General features: G+C 39.0%; 1 protein-coding gene across 1 annotated transcript in view; it reads right to left on the bottom strand.

Annotated features, from left to right (window-relative positions):
• Positions 1-22,986, bottom strand: part of eif4g3a (eukaryotic translation initiation factor 4 gamma, 3a) — a 73,026-nt gene that overhangs the window by 37,891 nt on the left and 12,149 nt on the right. Inside the window, exons 2-9 of the mRNA XM_037678575.1 lie at positions 22,086-22,155; positions 14,943-15,110; positions 12,474-12,572; positions 11,328-11,360; positions 5,515-5,535; positions 2,474-2,653; positions 982-1,093; positions 656-807 (exon numbers count right to left, since the gene is read on the bottom strand). Of these exons, the coding sequence (XP_037534503.1) occupies positions 656-807; positions 982-1,093; positions 2,474-2,653; positions 5,515-5,535; positions 11,328-11,360; positions 12,474-12,572; positions 14,943-15,110; positions 22,086-22,155 (835 nt within the window). The remainder of the gene's footprint in view (positions 1-655; positions 808-981; positions 1,094-2,473; positions 2,654-5,514; positions 5,536-11,327; positions 11,361-12,473; positions 12,573-14,942; positions 15,111-22,085; positions 22,156-22,986) is intronic.

Genomic DNA, 22,986 nt, shown 5'->3' with positions numbered 1-22,986 from the left:
ATGTGCGTGCGTGTGTGTGTGTTTTAAAGCCTTCCCACACTCTTGCAATATTCTAAACGTTTCTAAACTCTAAACGCTCTAAAAGAGCACAGAATGTCATGAGTTCAGCTCTCTGCCTCCTCTGCTCTCAGTCACCTGCAAGAACTCTTGGCCACGCCCACTTCTCTGCATGGAAATCAGCTGATCAGCTGCAGCAGAAAGCTTATCCTGCAGTGTGGGCTGCACAAATGTGCAGCAGGTGCTATACCATTTAAAATAATTTATTTTAAATAAAAATTCCATGCTGATCATGCGGCCCATCCGTCAATCAGCCACGTGTGTCATGTCCAATCGTCTTCTTAAAAACCGCGATAGAGCGAGTCCGTGAAAAACGAACCGCCAAGTAGCGAGGGACTACTGTAGTGTTTTTGATCACATTTGCAAAACATTTATTTCTATTCAATAGTTTGAACTGGGCTCAGAAAGATCTTCTAATTCTACTCGTTGATAAAGATGTCACAAATTAAATAGTGCTCCTGAAACTCCACTGAACTGAATCAAAGTCGAGAATATTTTTGCCATTAGAGAAATTATTACAGTACTTGCATACAAATGTCAATTTAACCTCTTGGAGAAACAACACAGAGGGCGTGTGTGGAACCCCTAAGATACTCACTGTTTTCTTTTCACGCTTGATTGAATGTTGTGTAGGCACTATGATGGGGGTTGAGGGGGGGTACAGTGTCTGTCCGGGGTAGAAAGGCGGACCAGCTGTGGGAACGGGAGCGGGGACAGAGGGTGAGACTGAAGGGTGGTACCTGAGGGGATCTGAATGAATTTAGAAAAAAGAAAAGAACAGAAGAAGAGAAGACATTTTAGTACAAGAGTATTGACGTGAGCCCTCATGACTCGTGAGCTAACGAGCAGGTGTGTATTTGTGCTTCTGTGTGGTGGAAACTAAAGATGTTGAGGTGGTGGGGGATAAAAAGAGAATAGACTTACGATATGGGGCGGGGTACTCCCCCGGTCCTGGACCAGGATAGAAGGTGCCAGAGCCTGAAGGCTGTACAGAATACTGCTGCGGGGGTCCCACGAAGGGTGTACTGGGGCGATACTGTAAATAAGGAAGTTACATCAGCGAGTACACAACAAACAATTGGATTGGCCATTTAGTGGGACAGAATAGTTCATTATTTTCACTGGACAAATTATATAAAGAAAAATGAACTCTAAACCAAACGCACTAGTAAACATGTTGCTGTGTGAACTGAACGTGTTTCTTAGAAGATGAACACCATGCAGGTGAAGGTGTTTTTCTTTTCTATGCCGTTTGATTTGACTTGGAAAGATGTAGATTTGAACTTTTGTTCACAGACAGGTTGAAATGGTCTTTACTGCCGAGTGGTAACGTTGAGAAATGGTTGGCCTCACCCAGTTCAACACAGAGGTGAACAGTTAGGTCAAAATATAACATCTCTCTTTCATTTGAACTAGGACAGCCTTACAGAGGAAATCAACTCATCAACAACAACGTTGTCCTACTTTATATTTTGTCTGACAAATTATTTATTTATTGTATAATAAAAAGACAATAACTCCACTACGTCAACAGAACTGGCTTTTTATTGCCTTTAAAAACACCATGAACACACAGATGCCCACACTATTTTTGTTTCAGGCTAAAGTGGTTAAGATCATTTTAATCTCATTTATTAACATACATTTATTGATCATAGATAAATAAAGATCATAAAAGAGATTAATTTGTGGCAAAGGAAAGATAAAGGATGGAGTTTACCTCTGATTGACGACCACGTGTTAGGAGTCCTGCTACGTGGACTTGTCGTCGTAACCAAAGTCAAACCCCAGCTAGAAAATCGTGCTCTAACACAGCCTGTGCACTGCAGTGCCATGGTTTCATACAGCATATCTGTAACTTACAGGCTTATCTCCTGAGAGGGCTTATTAGTTGCTTGACATAAATCCAATTTTATGCGTTTGTTGTAGCCCACAAGACCCTGACAGCAAGTATTTTGCTACTGGCACAGGGGAAACACTTAATAAGCCTTTAACAAGGCCTATTTTATAAAACTTCATTTACATGCTAAATTTATATCATACTAAATCTAGAAAATCAAAAACTTCAAGCATACCGAAACACCGTTTTTCATAAAGTTCTTGACCCATTTCTAGTAAAGCACAGCAAAATTCTGTAGATTCAAAAAGTCACCATGCAGATTTTATACGAGTCCAACTCTAACTTCATATTTAACATGCGACTCTGCATCATTGGAAAAAGCATCAAGAAGATTTATCGTCATGTCCAACTACTTCCTCAGTCAATTTAACATGATCATCATAACAGAACTGAACGTTTTTGCTTTTTGTTCAGCTCATGCAGAATCATACTGAAGATAAGTACCTGCTACTTTGAAAGACCTAAAGAAGAACAAGTCACTTTAAATACGACGACTTGAACTGTGTTAAGTTGTACCTGCTGGATGTAGTACTGTGTGGCCTGCGGTGAAGGAAAAGGCATCGGTGCCATGGTCATCATAATGGGTTGATTAGTAGGGTAGACCGTAGCTGTGGGGGTCTGGGAGCCTGGTCGCATGGAGGCTGCGTTTGTCTGGATGGTGGGCCTTGCAGTCTGCATCTGAGGCCTCTGAAAAAACTGAGGGCAACGTGTGAAAAAGGAAGAGAATGAAACAAGAAGACACATGAGATACTTCCCAGAGGCTGTGGTTTCTCATTTCAGCTCTTTTCCACATGTCTACAAACATTCTCCACAGTGAGCTTTAGGTTTTCATCAACCCCCTAAAAAGCGTCTCGGAGCACCACGACTATTTATGGTTGTTCTTTCCACGTTCAGCTTATTAAATTAAACCTACTCTTGGGAATGAAATGCAGAGTGATTTTTATGAACATGGACACATTTACTCTATTACCTCCATAAACAATCTCTGATCTACTGCGGGGTTTACTCATTAAACATCTCTTTGAAGTTAGACCATTTATCAACAACGTCCAGTAGTAGGGTTTGCATTTAACATTTTCTAGACGCTTTTTTTTTTTAAAGCGTCCCAAAACATTTTCCATTCTACAATCATTCAACAAGAGCTCTTACACAACATGAGCCCACCACAAACTAACATGTAGTAACTGTAACCTTTCTGCTAGTGAGTCAAACTATTGCTTATATTACAGGAGATTCAGCAGGAGCCTTGAAGATGATTCACCGACTTGATCAAACCAAATACATGTATGGAAGAAACTAAAGTTTATGAATACAGATGTCTGACAACATGGTCTAAGTGAAAGGTCATAAAATATGAGCATAACGTTACAAAATAAAATTTGGCGTCATTATTTAGACAACTTTTTTGTCCATCTTTGTTTGAAAACCTTATTGTCCAGTTTAGAATTGACTTTATTTTCTCAATTTAATAAATTAAGGCAGCCTCTTTTTACAAAGTCAAATAAAAAAGACTGAAATCAACTACAGTTATAAGGCAACGTTTACCTACAGGTCACTAAATGTTTTGAGTTTTATGATGAATGCCATATAAATACATGTTTTTGCCTTACTTCTGGTGTTATAATATACCAGAGGAAGGTTTCAGTGTGATGGATAGTAAAAAAAGTTGACTTATGGTTAATTGTTTTACAAAAAACTTTGGAAAAAATGGTAAAGAATGCCAAATGCCAGTAACTTTTTCATTACTTGAAATGAGTTCAAATGAGCAACTTTTTAAGAAACAATGCAATCATTACAACAGCCCTTTTTTCTGGCACCTTGTAATGACAATGCAAGTTGTTTCCTAGCTGCACTTTTCCAGTCGAGTGCTTTATTTGATGCAAAGCCAATCACCCTGTCCCAAAATCAAAGAACACAAAAACAACTCTGAGCATCTTTCTGCCGTTGTAGTTTGTTTTGAAAGGATTATGAAGCAGAAACTATAGTCACAGATGAGCTCAGATTTATATACCTTAGACTAGAGCATTTATCTGCAGGACTTTGGGTGAGTAAACCTTGATTTTCTGCAAGTACCAACCATGTGGACACTCATTTTAAGCAAAATCGTGAAGCAGGCAATGTGTTTAAATGATACAGAAGCAGCTAAGATTTGTGATTGTTACGCTGCCTTCTGCTTTTAAACAGTTTCTTGTGCTTACAGTTGTTAGACTATAGTGTTTTTCTTTCAGCTGAGCCCTTCTTCAGGGGTCACCAGTTGTTTGGCAATTGTTTTACACCGGATACACTTCCTGACGCATCCTAGGCTCAAATTCACCGCCTCAGGATGACAAAACCTCATCACAGACGGACTGAAGTACCGCAGCCCCAGCTGTTTTACTATACTGTATTTACTGGGTCAGATAATTAGAGACGGGTGCAAAGATGTGAAGTTTCTGTTTAAAATGCCTATTCTGAGCAGAAATCAGTAAATCAATTATAAAATTCTTTATTTTATTACAAAAGAAAAACACATTACCCAACTTTAGCAAATACAAACTTCTGGACATCTGGATGCCTTCACTGTTCTGTTTTGTGCCCGACCTGCTTGACAAACTTGCATCTGTACTTGAATGTGGCACGTCTTTAGTTGTCACGCATAATTTACACTGCGTTTTACATGCATTTATATTTATGCATTACAGAGGTTTGAAAAACAGAAAGCACAGCAAAAGCAGCGGGGCAGACTTCTATGAAACAGATTTCATACTTCAAAGTTTGAAAACTTGGTGAGGTTTGTGTGGAAGGTAAAAGAATGTTGCACATTGTGCCATGCTAAAAACACTACCAACAGCGTTGACAGCTAGCTCAGACTGGGAATATGCAGTCCCGATCACCGTTTCCCTCAAGTGAAGGAGAGCAATGCTGTAAAACTGTCTCAAACACCCAGGAGGGTAATTACCTTTAACTTATTAAAACAGTCTCAGTGGCTTTATTGTAAATAGCCGAGTGAAAATCTGGGAAATGACCAGGAAACCGTCGATTACCAGCCTCCTGAAGACTGTCTCAGTAAAACTGCTGGCTAAGTAAGAACCAAGTACACAGACAAAACAAGTTTATAGCCATCAGCACAAAGGAGCGGTCCAACTTTGGCTGAAAACAGACCCTAAAACCAACATTCAAACCATTAAACATATTAAATAAAACAATACATTTTCAGATACTTCTGTCATATTAATAAGCAAAACACAAATCTACAAGGGAAATATATGGCATCTCTCTAATAGGGCATGCAATTATTTTTACATATTTAAAAATGAGTAACGAATGGAGTGAAGTATATTTTGTACAAATTTATGAATTTCACAAGTCCAGTAATGATCCTCTATGGGACAGAAGAATAAAATGATGATAAAAGACCTCTGCACTGAATACACAGTGCATTGAGGATGGTGGTGATGGTGGTGATGGTGCACAGGGTAAGGGGGGGGTTATAACTTATAGAGGACAGGGTCATTTCAGGATGACCCTGATCATGCCATGCATCTCTGCAGAGACGACACAGAGCTAGTTGATGTTACCTGGATGGGCCTGAATCCTCCCTGGGGTGGTGAAAGCAGTAAAGAGAGAAAAGCCAACGGAGGGAACAAACTGGTGAGATTTAAACATTCACACACATTTACACAGGAAACAAACGGTTTCCCTCCAAATAACACAGGAGTCGGCCTCGGAGCTGCTTCGATTGGCATCCAACAGAAGATAATCCCAGAATAAGGACTGGTTTATATGGATGTCAAACTCAAGAGCCGCGGGCCAAACCTGGTCCCCCAAGATGATCATTTAAATGTAAAATATTGTACCTCTTCTCATTTTTTTCTTTGAAAACAACTGATAAACACATCATTTAGTAGACTTCTCTTGCCGGCTGGTTAACTTTGAAGCCAGAAAGAAGGTTGGATCATTCTGTCATTATTGATTCTGATGTGAAAAGAGCAACAGAACGTCAAATGACACTGATCAAACTCTTGTTCATGAATCTGCAACCAAGAAAAGATATCGGGAATCTGACTCGAGCTAATGCATCGGCTGAAAGTGGCCCGTGCATCGGACAAAGTTTTTACATTTTGGCTCCTTTTGGTAACAGAGTTCTACGCCCCTAGGTGGTGATTTGTGGGAAGAATCTGTCAAAATCACAAACCGTTCTTTGCCTGGTGTCGTGTGCGGCGCCGATATGACATGTATGGTTGTAAATATGTTAGAGTTGCACGCATTTAAATCTTAAAACACTACGGTACAAAGTGCTCAGTGGGCTCAAGTTTAACATGATACGGTTTAAACTGTAAATAAAGCTGAAACCATCATGCACAATAAATTTTTTTTTTTAAAAAGTGTTTCTTTTAGTAAATTTCCAATTACAACTTCAAATCCGCCCAAGTACTGCGGGTGCTCATGCACGCTCCTCTGCTCACACAGACTCATGTTCGTGCTGCTGTTTGGAATATTGTTTTTATGCTATTAGTGCTTAGCATATTTTTAGTTGATGTTTTTTTAGTTCATATCTTAGATCTTATTACTGTTCATCTGTTACATTTTATTGTTGGATGTAACTGGGACTCGTGTACATAAGTTCGTGTGGTGGAACGACAATAAAGAAACTCTGACTCTGATATATTTAGTATACATATTAACCTAAATTTGTTACATTCAAAACAACTTTTAAAGGATTGTAATTTAAAAATATGATTTTAAGAGCATTTATTTAATTTCATGAGACCCCCTCCAACTTAAAACTTAAAAATATATATAACCAAAAGACATTAATTTAGACTACCCATGTCTGAAACTGTTTCATTCAATAAGCAGTTTAGATATTCTGTCAAAAAGTTGTTGCTGCTTCAGCTTAGAGCAGAATTATCTAATCTGACTTTTGTTTTTGTCAACTTTAACTTTAAATCAAGCTGCATTCACTTCATGCCAGACCAGAGGTATTTGCAGTTTTACTTACTGCAAGTTGTCATTGGCATCGATACAAGTGGAAAATACTTGGTTTGACCGTCTGCTCGTTTGGTTGGCTTTTATGTTATTTCAACTTGGACCTGTTCAATTCAGTAAGAGTGGATAAACTGAAAATAAGGAAAATGGAAATACTTGAAACAAATTAACTTTCAAGTATTTTTGTGTGTGGTAGTGTGAGCTTTGAGGGTAGTTGTGTAGCCTTTTTGTTTTAAATATAAAAATGAAATTTAAAAGTTAAATGAGGGTCATTTGATTTAAAGGGTGATAGTGGAGACCTTCACTGACATGAATACTATTAAACCTCTGATAAATAAATAATCATGTAAATAATCAACACATATTTTCTCATCCCAAAGTGGTTTACCTCAGAGGTTACACATTTTTAAAACCATGCCGATCAAGTCTGCAAATACCTAATTTAATGCTTCGTCGTGTAATTTATTGGTAACTGATGCCACTTCCTTTCTCTCGCAGAGCTGTAATGTAGCTCTTTGGAAACAGATTCAATTAAACATGTCTATGGAGGAATAAAATACAAATGTTTCCGTGTTTTTGAGTTACTATTAACGTAAAGAAACAATAACGGATTGTCACAGTTATCTTTGTAATTTAAAAATTGCTGTCATCCTTACATCCTGTATAGTAGTGGGTTCTAGAAAGAAATCTGATAAAAATGAGTGACATCTTTACTACTTCAGTCCTACACAAGTGTCATTTACGTTATTAGAGAATCACTAGGAAATGCAAAGAAAATAATGGTTGGTTGTTCAGAGGTAAATCATTTCTGGTCTTGCACATAATGCACTTCAGAACCAGTGAAGTCGTTCTTAAACCGCTCCGTAACTGGGAACATGTTTAATCTGGCCAAATCAATTTTCTCATCCTAAGTCATTAGAGTTTGTTTCAGGAGAATAATAGCCGTTTTCTTCACGAGCATAAAGAGCCACTGTGCAGCTTCATCTGCTTTCCGATTCTACTTCCGTGGCGACACAAGAAATCTCAGCGCCAGTTTGTGACAGCCAGAGCATGCACTCGAGTGTGCGCATCAAAACTATCGCTCGCAGACGCACCCGTTACACTTTGACACAGCACTATTATTAGTCTGTCCAAAACATGTCCACACAGAAGCATCTAGAAGGTGATGCCAGACAGCAGGTTACTCCAGGATGATCTCGAGGAGCTGGGACTTGAACAACACATCAGTCTTGTGGCCGGCAGCCGCATGGATCGTCTCACGAACCAACAAACATAAAAGAAATCTGGACGCCACATGGACTGGATTTCAAAACCTAGACATGCGAGACTCTTAAGCATCCACAGCGTAACACAACATTTTTATAAACACTGACCTGGCAAACATCAAAACATTAACATGTCCTTCAAAATCTTCCCAAGTTAGTTCTGAGTGTCAAATGACTCAACACAGTCTGGTTCATAATGGACACAAGTGTCAGGCAGGAACGCAGACACTGAAACCAGTCAACAGGAAATCAATCTTAGCTGTTCTTCAATATGCTCAACCAGAACACCACATATTCCCGTTTATTCTGTAAAACAAGGTATAATCGATTGTTTTCTGTTACAGACGCGACGCAGTGAGCATCAACAGAAACTTAACAACCTCTTTCCCCATTTCAAATTAAAATCAGAAGTGAATAAGTGATAAAACAGGATTATAATAAAATTATTATGAAACAAAGTCTTGGTTTGCTTTTTAAAGAATCAATGTATCAAAGAAAGCTCGTTCCACATGTCCCTTCGTAAAAGAAACACACCTGAGCTTAAATCAAGTAGAAAGTCTGAATACCAAAGCAGAGTCTAAACACACTTATCCATGGCCTGCCCTAAAATAAAGCACCTCAATTTAAACAATATATTCTAAAATCATTTGCTCTCAAGACAAAACTAGCTGTGGTTGAGTATTTTCCTGAAATGCAGACAAGAAATATTTCCACTGAACAAAAACAGCTTTTATTTTTGCAACTCCTGAGGCGTAGCTAAAAACTGACAACTGATGAAACACGATCAGCTGTTTTTACTTTGACCTGCTTTATTCTTAAAACGACTAAAACCTGTTGAAGGGACTGCGACAAAACGTCGACACAGTGGCACCTGTAAACACACGCATACCTCCAACGTCTCCAAAATGTTCTTCAGGAAAACAATAAATGTCCTGCTATGAACAGAGGCACATAAGACTGTATTTAACTACTGTAATGCTCACAAGTACTTCTACTAGGGCTGGGCAATACACCGAAAATTAACCGACAACGAAATTTATAACAATGATCGACGTCATTTTGCCCATGTTAGTATTTTCAGTGTTTAAAAAAAAAAAAAGTCGTTTTGTCTTTTGGCTGTGTATAGGTAAGCTATGCTCATGTCCCTTTAAGACGCTGCGCTACCTGCAGTCTGTAGTCATGTGACTCCACCCCATCCAGTCTGTAACAAGTGAAAGAGACAAGTAGGTAGCTCTGCATACAAATTTGGAAGGTGTATCCAGGGGGCCATATCTGATTGGACTATAGGAAAATGGGCGTGTCTGGCCGGACACATCTGATTGGACGTTAGAAAAACGGGCGTGTCTGGCCGGCCACATCTGATTGCACGATAGAAAAATGGGCGTGTCGGGTCGGCCACATCTGATTGGATGATAGAAAAAAATGGGCGTGTCTGGTTGTCCACATCTGATTGGACGATATAAAAAATGGGCGTGTCTGGCCGGCTACATCTGATTGGACGATAGAAAAAAAGGCTGAACAATAAAAAGTCGTTTGTGTTAACCACAGACACATTATGTCTATGGTGTTAACCGGTTCGACATTAGCGGCGTCTCCATAACTTTTCTTTCCGCCTCTCTTAACACAGAACTTCCGGTTACATTTCAAAATAAGAGCAACATAACCGGGTAGTGGGGAGCATAGATATGGTGGGGAGAGCTAAATGTTTTTTGTTTTCGCTTCAGATGTTTCATATTTCATTGTACCCAGACCACACTCAAGCCAACCTGTGTCAGGTGCAGCTACAACCCAAGAACAAAAGAGAATCTTCTTGTGTTTGACAGTAGATTTAACGCTGGTTCTTAGAAACCTTCAGTTTTAAAAAAAGAGCTCACGTAACTTAACTAAAGAGCAGCAGATACAGTTAGCCAATCAGTGTTTGCACCCCACAAACGCCTATTAGCCAGAAACGCCCACTTTTGGCCTGCAGAGAACCCCTTCTTGAAAGAGACGGTGCAGTTGAGATAATGGGAGGAAATTTCGAATGCTGAAGCGGCAGCAGCAGGGGCAGCTAATTAAAAAAAACGTCATCAGTCGTCTGGCAATATTTTGGGTTTAGTAAAGACGACATTGAACAAAAAAAAGCCAAGTGTAAACTATGCCAAAAGACTGTTGCTACAAGCCATGGCAATGCATCCAACCTCTTCTACCACCTGCAACACAACCACCTGGTCCGATGGGAAGAACTTAAAAAAGCCCAAAGCCCAAAGCCCAAAGCTCAAAGCAAGGACCAGAACAAGTTCTTCCACCACCACGAGTCAATAGCTCAAGCGTTTGCAGGCTCTCAACAATATGAGCGAACGTCTAAACTAAAAGTACACATTTTCTTCATTTATTTGCAGAAGCTGTAGTTTTAAAGTTCATTAAAGTGACAATAAAAATGGAATTATGCCATCAAGATAAAGTGGCTGTGAATTATTTATGATGGCCTATCACATTATTTTCAGGGGTGGGGGGTTGCAGTCATCGTCCATTTACCGTTATCGAGGTGAACTGCTCAATCAATATATTGTGATATTGATTTTAGGCCGTATCGCCCAGCCCTAACTTCTACAACTACAAACATATGCAATGCCTTAAAAAATAACTAACAAAAACTCCGATGGATATTTTTCCTTTTTCAGATCACTGGTTTGATGTCGGACATGAGAACGAACATCTGATATCCAGAACAGAGTTCAAGCTTGAATATCTTGTTGTAATCCAGGCCTCAGAGGACACAGAAAAATTGTGCTCACCAAAGTATTTTACAGACAGTTAAATGAGAATTGTATATTTCCGTCCTAAAGTACAAACTGAACGCAGCACGGATATCCACTGGAGGACAAGAAGGAATTCTGCTCACTCGTAGAAACTAAACAAGTGCAGCAACTTCTTCCAGCTCATTAGGCTTAAACCAGGCACAAGAACACCTCGTGAAAATTTAAACATTTTAACCTGTTTTTACGGCACTAAAATCTTTTAGATGTGAGATTTTTAAAGCAACAGTGGACTCCCTCACAAAAGCCTTTTTTTTCTCCAACAAGGACCAGCAAAACACTTTAATGGTGATGGTGCAAAAGGAGAAGCAGGAGGGGCATCCAGCAGGGGCAAATTACCTGATGGTGGGTTGGTCGAGGGCCCGTAGCAAACTGGTGCGGGAGTGAGGGGAGGTCCAGCGGGGAGATTGAAGCAGTGATGGCAAAGCAGGGAGAACAGAGAGCACAGGAGACAGTTATGGCATAAAACAAGCGATGGAGGCAGACACTTGAAAACAAACACAACAAACGTTTAAAGAAACTTGGCACATGATGCAGGACCAGCCTTTTAAGCATACCATGTAATTTAGACATTAATTCAGATAGTTTATTTATGCTTACAAGACAATTCAGACATTTTGACAGTATACAAAATATGTGTAATTTCATACTTTGAATCCCTTTCTACTAAGCTAAATATATATATTAGTCTTGGTGATAAGCCTTATACATGTAACCATATAGTCTGTAAAGATCCACTGACTGAGATCTAGTTGTTTTTTTTTACTTCTGACGGATGCTCATCAAGAGTCGGTTAAGATTTATGAGTAATTCAAAGACATTATCACATCTGGGTATTCTCCACTGGCCTTTCACAGGATTATCACATGACAGCTTTTATGAATTTGGCCAATCTGAAATGCAAAATTAAACAAGCAATAAAAAAATAAAAATAGTCGAAAATGACACAGCAGTCTGAAACTGTGAGTTCTGTAAAGGTCGAGATTTACAGTTTCTAACGGAGCAAAGATTTGAAGATGGAGAAAAAACACTAATACTGTTGGGGTGTTCTTTCCTCCATACTGGCCAGGCATGTAACATTTAACGTTCCTAGAGATCTTTATTTAAGCCTGCACCCCGATGATGCTCTTTACATTGAGGGAATAATCTTGTTTATTATTAGAGGTTTACGTCAATGCGTGAAACCTATTACAGTTACAATGGAAGATTAGAAAAATGAAACTTGTTTCCTTTGCGTTATCGCTGATAAGAACGCCCACAATGAGCCCATTAGGAACAATATGACCCCATTAAATCAACACAGCCTATGTTTAACTACCTCATCAGCAAAATCAAACCAAGATCAGTCAACAGCTGGCAAGCTCTTGGTGGTCTTCTTTTTTGTTCTCTTTGTCACATCACTGTTTTCAACAAGTCACCAAGGAAGCCAAAAAACTGGAGGAATAGAAAGTCCTCTGGAAATCTAGAAAACGGAGAGAAACTCACCGGGCGACTCTGCGGCTGAGCATTCATTGGCTGTGTTTGGCTGTGCGCAGAATACACTAAAGGAGCGGAGCCAGCGTTTTGCCCAGGGTTGTAGGGAGGCTGTCAAAAAGGAAAGAAATATAGAGACACTTAAGGAGAGAGTTTGTTGCATAATGACTGAAAAGTAAACTGCAATCAATAATGGCACTTCACACGGTACAGGACATGCAGTTCAGAACTAAACCCCATGCATCGCAGCGCTAACGCATGCTGAATGTTGATGGGAGAAAGTGGAGTTTATGTACTCCAAAGATAATTGGTACCCTCGAGCACCGCAAATCCCATGTTCCTTTATTCTTCATCTAGTGTGGCAGAGGAGGGTTTAAGCAGATTTTCCTTGTTTCTTTAAGCATCTGCTGCTGCTGTCATCGTGATGACTGAACTTTGTGCTGGCTAACACGGATATTTATAGAAGGCGAGTGACATGAGCTGGTTTGGGGTGAGGCAGTGGGCCAGTAGGCTATAATGACAAAGAGGGACAACTAGATTCCTCACATGCACAGTTACATACATCCAGAGATGCTGAGTCACAGTGTCAACATGCCTGTAGGTGAGCGGAGCAAGACGGTCACAAATGCAAGTAATACGACATCACTGTCTGAAATGAACTGAACGGAAACTTTAAAAGGTACTTTTACAAAATGGTAAGGGAGTATTCAAACACCCTCACTGGAGGAGAGAACGGTGAGTATATTATGTAATAAAATGTTATTCCTCTTTTGTCACTCCCATTTTAGTTGTTGGCCAATCTCAACTTTGTCACATGTAGTGATCTCATGATAGTTGGAAAACACACAGGAAGACACACACTGGAACATGCTAAATATTTCCAAAACTTTATACTTCTTTCATAGAAATGACTCTTAAAAAATAACTGATGTCACAGTTTTCACTCAGAACAGAAGCCAGGTTATTTTTACTCCTATCCTTTTTATTTGCTCCACTATTTTTCTTAAACATTACCCAACAAACCAAAATCTAAAAATCAAAAGCGCCAGAAGAAATACTTTAAATTCAGATTTGCTTTATATAATTTTGTTATGTTTCTTAAAAGTTAAAGTCCCACAGCAAAAAGGCCACACAAAGCATCACATTAAAACAAATGAGAAAAATTAATGTTTGAACTGTGTTAATTTCCTTCTTGTGTGCTCATTTCTCAGTTAAAAAAAAAATAAAAATAGTGTGGATATAAAAACCTGCTTGTCTGTTTATGACTGCTTATTTTATCTACACAGTATTGACCCATTCTGAATCCAAATCAAAATGGTTAAACTAACACGTGATGCATGTTTGTTTGTTGACAGATGTGGACAGGAGTTGTTCTCATATTTAGCATTAATGACCCAATCGTTTTGTTTAAAGTGACAGCATTCGGGCACATTTACAATAATTTCCTTCCCAGCTATATTCACGAACATGTGTGATGAAAAAATAAGTGTGCAGTATTTGTCATGAGCAGGATTAGACAGCTCAAAGACTGAGTTGTAAGCATTTCAAACAGCATGACAATTTTATGGTAATATTCCATATTGTATGTACTACTAACAATGTATTAAGGTGTGCAAGTGCACTGGTGTAACATAATCCTATCAAAATGTTGCTATTCTACACGTTTAAACAAACCTTTGACTGGATTCTTGCGCAGAGGTTTAAATGGTATCACAACCACAATTGTAACTTTAAAAAAAAAGACCTTTTTAGTAAGGGAGATCAAAAGATAAAACTGCAGTTTTCCAAGTTTTCATATTTTAGCACCAGATTTTTTTTTCAATCCAACGAGCACATTGAGATTTGTCTTAAAAAAAAAAGATAGCAAGACTGAAGCAGAAGATAAACATAGAAAGCAGATATAGAAAGTTTATTTGACTAAGTGAGGAAAACATTGTGGGTGTTGGAGATAATTACAGGAAACTCCACGAGTAGGTAAATTTGAACAGGGCTGTAATTCATTAATGTAATAACACGCTGTTAGAGAGCTCAGAAATTACAGCAGCATTGCTCTGTCAAAGGGACCAAAGCAGTTCAGACTAGTGCTTTGTTATTAGTGATATGCAAATGTTACTCCAGCTTCAAACTTGTAAGACTGCCATGACGATTTGTTAAAGAAAACCACCAGGCTGCTCATTCAGACATGAAACCAACACTCTGCGTTCTCGGATTATCATAAAAAGCAGAGCATGATGTGTGCAAGGGTTTTAGACTTAAAATCTATTCTGATCAAACACTACTTGATTAAAATGAGCCATTCGTGCACACGATTCTCTAAACATAGAACAGAATTGTACAAAACCAGACTTGTGATAAATGTGCGCTAAACCAGCAACCAATTCACCTACAGTAATTAAATGTATGTCACAGACAGAAAAGCACAAATATAAAGACCAACAGTGAGCATGCAGAGGAAGACGGCTGCCACAGCGACAAACTCACCCCTCCGCCCGTCTCCCAGCCCTTAGGGTAGCGATATGGGGAAGCCGTGGGTACAGATACCTGAGAGAGCACCGGGGAGTGGGCATGACCAGGCGGGGTTCCCGCCAAGTTCGGATGTCCCTTTGTGAGGTCGGGACCTGTGAATGTAGGGCCGGCATGTCTGGGTACCTGCGTGACATAAAGAAGGGCAGTTAGGCATCCACGCAAAGTAGGATGAGACATATACAGCGTAGTGGGACTGGACAGATGATTAGTCTCCCTGCCTGCAGGAGAGTGTAAATCTAACACTCGGAGGTGTTGTTCTCTGTACGCCGGCAGAGGTGAAGACCTGCAGTCAATAAAGACTAACAGCAGGCTGCAGAATGGGCCAAAGCCCAAACGACATGATGAAAGGACACCTAGACCTCAGACAGTTAAGTAATCACATTACATTACTCATGTGTTGTAAACTGAAGGCAAGCGGTGCAACACAAATAAGCAGGTCAAGCTAAACAAGCCTCGCAGGCAAAGGCCAACGGAAGGTCCAGGGCTGACACCAAGCAAGAGCTCACAGATGGCAGGAATGAACATTAAGTAGTTTCAGCACTGATGAGAACACACGACGACAAATAACCTTAAACGTATCGTGTTGCACCTACCGGCATGTTGCTGGTAAAAAATTTAAGAAAAACACAGAGATCCTCGTTTTTCATTTTAAAAGCTAAAGGAGGGATTTAACATTATTCTACTGAACAAACACGGGCACTGATAAGTGGCATGAGCACAGTTGTGTGAAAATATTTATTGAAGTTGAAGCTGTTGTGGCGTTAGGATCTTGAAACTGTGAAAATTAGCACTGATCTGAAATTTTTAACGGTTGAGCTGTTTAAGAAAATTACAAGTAAATGTAGTCACTCATCTGTAGATGAAATAAAACTAAATAAGTACAATAGGACTTAAAGACACTTTTTGCTTCATACAGGAAACGGTATACAGATTACTCGCCATAATGGTTGGGCAAAAAGCAGCGGGGAAAGGTGCTCATACAAAATAGTTTTGACACTGGTTGCTGTGAATCACAATTATGTTTTTTAGCTGCAGAATTTAATGCAAGACATATTTTTAGACCGTCATTAAAACTTTGGGCCAAAAAAAGCCTGATAACTTTGCCTAGACTGGCACTGACTTCTTGGAGAGCGAAAAGAGCTGGAATCGACAATCACAGACGAAACATGAATTACAGTCAAACAAATCAGTAATCCAGATCGAGTTTAAAAGAAAAAGGACATTGTGTGCTTCAGAGAAAATGCAAAGCTGTTCAAAATTGAATGATCAAAAAGGCAAAAATCCAGGCTCCATGAAAATATGGGATTATTTCAGCGCCATCTTTGATCTTTGAATATTACAGAAAAGTACGCAGAGTTTTCATGATGTGTTTAAGACCACATCTTTTCCTTCTCTTCAGTATGGCAACAGAAACCCATACTCTGCAGGAAAGGTTAATGAAATGAAAACCTACTGCTTTCAGTCCTTCTTATCCCCTGTAGACAATTTGCAGAGAACACGTACGTAATAACTCCACCTCATACTGTTGCACAACTTGGGCTTTTGCTGGAAGAATGGAACTAATTAACCCCAAAAGTGCTTCAACGTTTAGTATCCTAAAGAAAGAAACCCTCAGGCGTTGTGAGCAAGAATAATGTCACTGGACTGGGACAAAAAGTCACCACTCCAACATTTTATGAAATATGCTGCACACCACAAGAACACTAAACTGAGAATGCAAAACAAGACGTTTGGAGTTTACAACAGCGGCAACTCGAACAAGTCAAAGTACGGTAAATAAAATAATTCCTGCATCTCGTGATTTTGTATTGCACTCAACCCACCAGGCGTTAGGGTTATTCTAATTTACTGTATCTACAGTGTCTCTCCCCGTTGCATCCCTAGAGCTTCTCTGCATGGCCCACTTCCCTCGGATGACCTGGGATAAAAAGACTAGCTGCTGTTGCCAGGGAGGAGTCTGCTCTGCTTCAGGCCGGCAGCTCATTCTCAACCTACAGTAGAGAGGGTGACTGACTGGGGGAGGGGTGGTAAGCGGCTGTACGGTGAGCGTGCACGAAGAGAAGGGGGAAACGGGAGTGACTGAGTAATCTTCACGTCCAACACGCAGAGAAACCATCTCATGCCACAAGCACCGTTTATTTCCACCAGTGTCATCATTCTTGCAGCGTATGAAAACAATCTTTTAGAGATTAGAAATCTTTGTTTTCAGCTCTGTTGTGCTGCAGCAGATAAAAGAAGCTCAGAGTTGAAATGGCGTTCTTTTCCTTGTGCAATCTTTCCTACTTACAATGCCTCCCACATTTCAGAAGTGACTGCACTGTTGAAAAGCAACTTTGTGGTCTCGTCAAAAAACGTCTCTAGGTATACTGCTAAAGCTCGTAAATGACAGAGATGAAACATTTTTTAAGAAGCAAAGATCCAATGTTTTCAAAGTAAGTGTGCAATTTTTTAGCTTGTGCTCAGTCAATATGACAGCTATCCACTTCACGTGTTAAAATCCATAAAGTGAAAATGACACTAACTTTGATGTTTGAGAGCAGCTTATGAATGATTGTTACATTATGTTTTGATGTTCTGTAATTACAGTGACTATGGATATTTAAGTCGTGGGAACAAGGGTTGTAATTTATTTGCCCATTAAAGAAGTATTTCTGTTGACAGTTACTCAAAGCAATGCAACACTTTACCACATTATTGTGATTTTTTTATAAAGTTAAAGGTTTGAGCAACTTCTGTTGAGTCTTAACTTTAACTAGAGAAATTGCAGTTCCTGTGAAATGGCAGTGTCACTGCTTATTGGTGAATAACTTGCTGAAAAACAGCTGAAATTGTCTAAAAAAACATGCTGAATTGTAGCTGAAATGGAAGAACAAGCCTAAATTAGCAGAAGAAAGCAGAAAGAACACATATTTGCTGAATTTGGTTTAAATTGGCAAAATAAGCGCAAAAAAATAAAAAATTAGCTAAAAGAATGTGAAATGAGCAAAAAATAGCTGAACATTAGCTGAAAAGGCAGAAAAAAGCTTAAACTACAGAAAGGAAATGGAAAGAGCTGAAATGAGCTCTAAAAAGGAGGAATTAGTTGAAAACAGCAAAATAGTAGCTGAAATATCAGATAAAGCTGAAACTAGCAAAAAAAAAAAAAAACTGGAAGGAGCATAATAGGCTTAAATTAATATTAAAAGTTAACAAGGTTGAAAGTAGCAGAAATGACCATGAAAAACTTGAATTTATCCAAAAACAGCCGAAATTAGCTAAAAAATGCTAAAAAGGTAGAACAAGTTTAAATTAGCAGAAGAAAGCAGAAAGAAAATGTTTATCCAATCAGTCTGAAAGAACCAAAAATGAGCACAAAAAGGTAGAAATTACTTGGAAAAAGATGAAATTAGGGAAAAAAATAAACAAACAAACAAAACAAAAAAAACAGCTGAAAAGGCAGAAAGAATCTTAAATTACCAGAAGGAAGTGGAAAGAGCACATTTTGCTCATTTAGGCTGAAAAATGTAGAAATGAGTGCAAAAAATGTGGAATTAGCTGAAAATACTAAAATTAGCATAAAACAGCTAAATAGTAGCTGAAATAGTAAAATAAGCTGAAACTTGTAGAAGTAAACTAAAAGAAGCATAACAAGCTGAAATGAGCAGAAACAAGTTAGAAGAAGCAGAAAAAATGTTGCAGTTAGCAGAACGGATATGAAAGGAGCACAAAACAGCTAAATATTTCAAAAAGCTAAAGTTGCACCAATACCAAAGTTAAAGCACCCTTCTCCTGAACGAGCTGAACGTTTTGACGATCTGATGAAATAGCACAAGAATCGTGGAACAAGATGTTGAAAAACGTACAGAAGAAAAACGGATCACAATAGAGTGAATGTTTCATAAACATTCACACAACAAAAGTTATCAAATGTATTTTTAAATCTCGGCGAGTCTTTTTGTTTAGTAAAACAAAGAACAAGCCCAATTCCTCTGCGAGTTTGCTTCCTGAAGCTGCTGCACCAAAATCCCCATCTTCTTCTGGCAGAGTACATTTACAAGATGTCCAAGCATCAAAAACCAAAGCAGCAACTACAAACACATGATTGTAAATACAAACTTAAGTAAACAAGTGTCAAGTGAATTTAATAAACAAAATGCTGAAGTCCAGACTGAATCAAATTCTGTCTGGAGAGAACAGCTTTCTTGTTAAGAGTGTTAAATCTTTTTAACGCTTCAAAACCTTGGAAGAATGTTGTGGACGCACACCTTCCTGCCTTTCTTTCTGTATTTGCTCAGCGTAAACAAAGCATGCTGGATTCAGCTCCAGCACACAGTACGTGCTCAGTGTCACTGGTTCCTGACCATTACAATACACCAGTATGGCTTCTCACACGGCTTTCATTAAAATCATTACTCTGACAGACAACTCTTAAATGTTATTTAAAACCAATAAAACTGTGTGACAATGTCTATAAAACTACTCTCACCTGTGGGAGGAAAGCGTGAGGAAAGCACGTTCATGTTTCAAGGACACGATGCGGTTACAACACTCCATTTATTTAATCTGTTACTTGGTTATTTTTGTTTTTCATTTGTGAAAATCCTGTGAATTTAAATGATGCAACACTTTCAGACGCTGTGTAACGTGAAACTGTTTGTAAAGTCTCTAATAAATAATTGAAAGTAAACAAACAAAATGAAGGTCTGAACACACGGTAGCAAGGTAAGAACAACTTGAATCATTATAAATCAACAACTGCAAAAAATAAAATGATCTCAAGTTCGACATTTTAAATTTTAGCCTTGATTGTTGTAAATAAATATGTTAATTATAAAAAGCTCATCACAAATTGGTATAACATCTGTCCAGAATGCAAATGACAGAAAGACTTTGCTTGGATTAAGTCAGTTTTTTTTTATATCTGCGATTTGAAATGATAAAACACTACAAATAATTACATAAAATATTAGAATATACCACTGACAAAAACATTAATAAGAACGTGTGATGTAATTTGAGTCAAATACGTCGCATCAGTCTAAAAATGTCTAATAAAGTGGAAAAAAAACATAAATAAGTCGCATCTATTACGCGTCACCGCTGACCACCTGGAAACGTGGGCCGGTGTTGTGCAAAAAGTCGATTGGCTGCCAAATGGCGGCCGCAGGAGCGTGCACGGGAGGAGTTTAACTAGAATTTAACAAGATTAACACTTAAAAACAATTATTTGTTTCCTAAAAATTATAGCAAAGGTGCATTGTTCTAGAATTGTGCCGCTTGGGGTGGCTGCATGTTGGAGCAGCTCTGTAACTTTCATTCTGTGTTATTGCTCTTGAAAACTTTAATTCCTCTTTTTTCTTAATGTAAATCACTTTTTTCGGATTATTACTTCTTCTGGTATTGGATGCTGTGCATCTGGAAGGATTTTTACAGAAACCTTTTTACTTTTGGGCATTTGTTATGATGCGTAACCATGGCGACACAGTGTTTTTTAACAACCAGGAGCAGCTGATTTACATCTCAAAGCTCAAATACGTCAGCTACAGCCCCAAATGGGTTGAAAAGGAGGCACCGTGGTTGAATTTCCATCAACCTGGCGGCTGTGCTCAAGTACCTGACCACCAAGATCATGGAGCTGTTGGGAAACTCAGCTTTTGACAACGGGAGGACCGGGATCATCCCCCAGCACCGTAAGCTGTCTGTCCGTGGTGACGAGAAGCTCGGCAGACTGAGTGACCATCGCTCAGGGAGGAATTCTACCCAGCAGTCGGGCAGTCCTGCTACCCAGGAGGACAGAGAGGCCCACCAGATCTGACAGCAAGCTGAATCCAGGTGGATGGATCAGTATCTGTGGCCAGATTCTTTGAATTCGCTGCAGGAGATCCTTCCTGCCCACAGCTCAGCATCTATAACTCTTGAATGAAAACCAAGATGATGAGCTACGACAACACTTAATTTCCCTTTGGGATTAATAAAGTATTTTTGAATTGAACTGAATTGAATTGCATCTCAGTTGAACTTTTCCATAATAAATGAACTTTGACGGTCAAATCAGCTGCATTTCAAAAATGGATTCACGGCTGTGGGAGCGTGCAGAGGGAGGACTCGCTGCGCATTTCTTCAACATTTAACAAGATAACCACCTAAAAACAATTATTTGTTTGTTTGACATTATAGTAAAGGTGTGTCTCAGTCTAATTTGTCCTTAATAAATGCACTTTAATGGTCAAATCAGCTGCATTTCACCAGTGAAATGCAGCTGATTTGACGTTTGCTCCAGGAGTTCCGGAGCGAGACGAAGGCGGCTCTATGGCAAGCCAAGTGTCTCATTAATAGCCACTTTTACCTATTAATGAGACACTTGGCTTGCCATATTGCTCGAGGGCCTTCTCGCGGCCAAAAATGGTAATGTTTAAAGTTTCCATGTCAGAATGAATGAAATCGTCAGATCTCAGCCAAAAATTGGTTATAAATATGGAAAAAAACTGTATATTAGTCGCTTCGGTGTATAAGTCGTAGGACCTGCAAATTCATGCAAAAAGGTGCGACTTATACGGTGAAAAAAAGTTTTTTTTTTGTTTGTTTTAATACTATAATATTCTGAAACGATAATATTTTTGCTCAAGTGTATCACACCATTAAAGTGCCATACCAGCCCATACCTAGAAGTCATCAATGGAAACAAAGTCCTGCCAAGTCTTCATGATCAAATCTAATGAACCATCTGATTGTGTCACGTGATGGTGCTCTAGTCAGGTTCAACAACAGTTATGGTGACGCGGCTATGGATAAAGTTTCATACAGGGCACGTAGAAAATTCAAGATATGTTTAATAACAGCTGAAGGTATTGGTGAGTGCCAGAGATTTCCTGACAATGTAGCAATTTAAATCAGGTCAGATCTCAGTATTATTTTAAAATTAGTACACAAAAACAACAAAGATGCTCTCTCATTAGTTGTATCTGCCTTGCGATGTTAACTTGGTGCGGAATACATAAAATGTACAATCACTATGTTTAAGATATAGGTTTAAATGACAATCTTTACCGATGGTGTTCCAGAAGAGAACGTCCAACTTTATTTCTAATCTACTTGTAGAAAAGCTGAAACGAGACTCACGCTGTAGATGGCGACTCCAGGCTGTGTGGGGAAGATCCGGTCATCCAGCGAAGGCTGAACACGAGGGATTCTGGCCAGGCATGGTTAAAGACAATTTAAGACAGCTGGAGAATGAAACTAGTTTAATGTTAAATAATAGTTGGGACAGTTCATCAGCTAAAATGTCTAACGTGGTTTAAGAAACAGCTAAATCTAAACACTGTTGATTAAACCAAAAGAACAGATTTGATTTAGTTCTTAGTCTTGCACTTGAGCTTGTACTTTGTTAAATATTTGGTGTTGACATAACACTACTGAGATTACATCACTCTCTAGAGCTACCTTTGTATGAATTGCTTTAACCTTCTTTACATCTACAGGGTTGTCCCTAAACCCCAGTGGCTTGCATAGTTAATGTGATGGATTCCCCACAACCACCCGACCCTAGGAGTCCAATCTCTCTAGTACATCATGTACCTTTACCATTTGGAGTTAAATGGAAAATCTGAAATGGATCTCTGGGCTACATCAGGAGGTGTGACTGCCAGAGTGGAGGATTCGACAACTATTCCTTTATTTAATCATCATTATTTTACTTTTGCTATGACATTTACTGTATAAATCTATAATGCTTAAAACAAAACATGGAGAGAACATTTCTTTACAGCTTCTAAAATCCAAAATAATGAGACTTATAGGTCAGAGGAAGAAAAGAGAGGAAAAATGTTGAATGTGGAAACATTCAAAGAGCCGAGGACAGCCCTGTGATTAGTAACCTGCTCAGGCAGCCGTCTGCGACAGACGGGCTCACACACCGCTGATCACATGGTTTAAAGGAAACTCAACGTCTGCCTTTCTTCCTTTCACCCAAATCACGCCTCCTCTCGCCCTGAGCTCTCTTCCTTTCCCCTGCTCCTGCCTG

Source organism: Nematolebias whitei, chromosome 7, assembly GCF_014905685.2.
Source record: "Nematolebias whitei isolate Nwh7 chromosome 7, NemWhi1, whole genome shotgun sequence".
Classification (NCBI taxonomy): Eukaryota; Metazoa; Chordata; class Actinopteri; order Cyprinodontiformes; family Rivulidae; genus Nematolebias; species Nematolebias whitei.
This window is presented reverse-complemented; position numbering and strand designations above follow the sequence as displayed.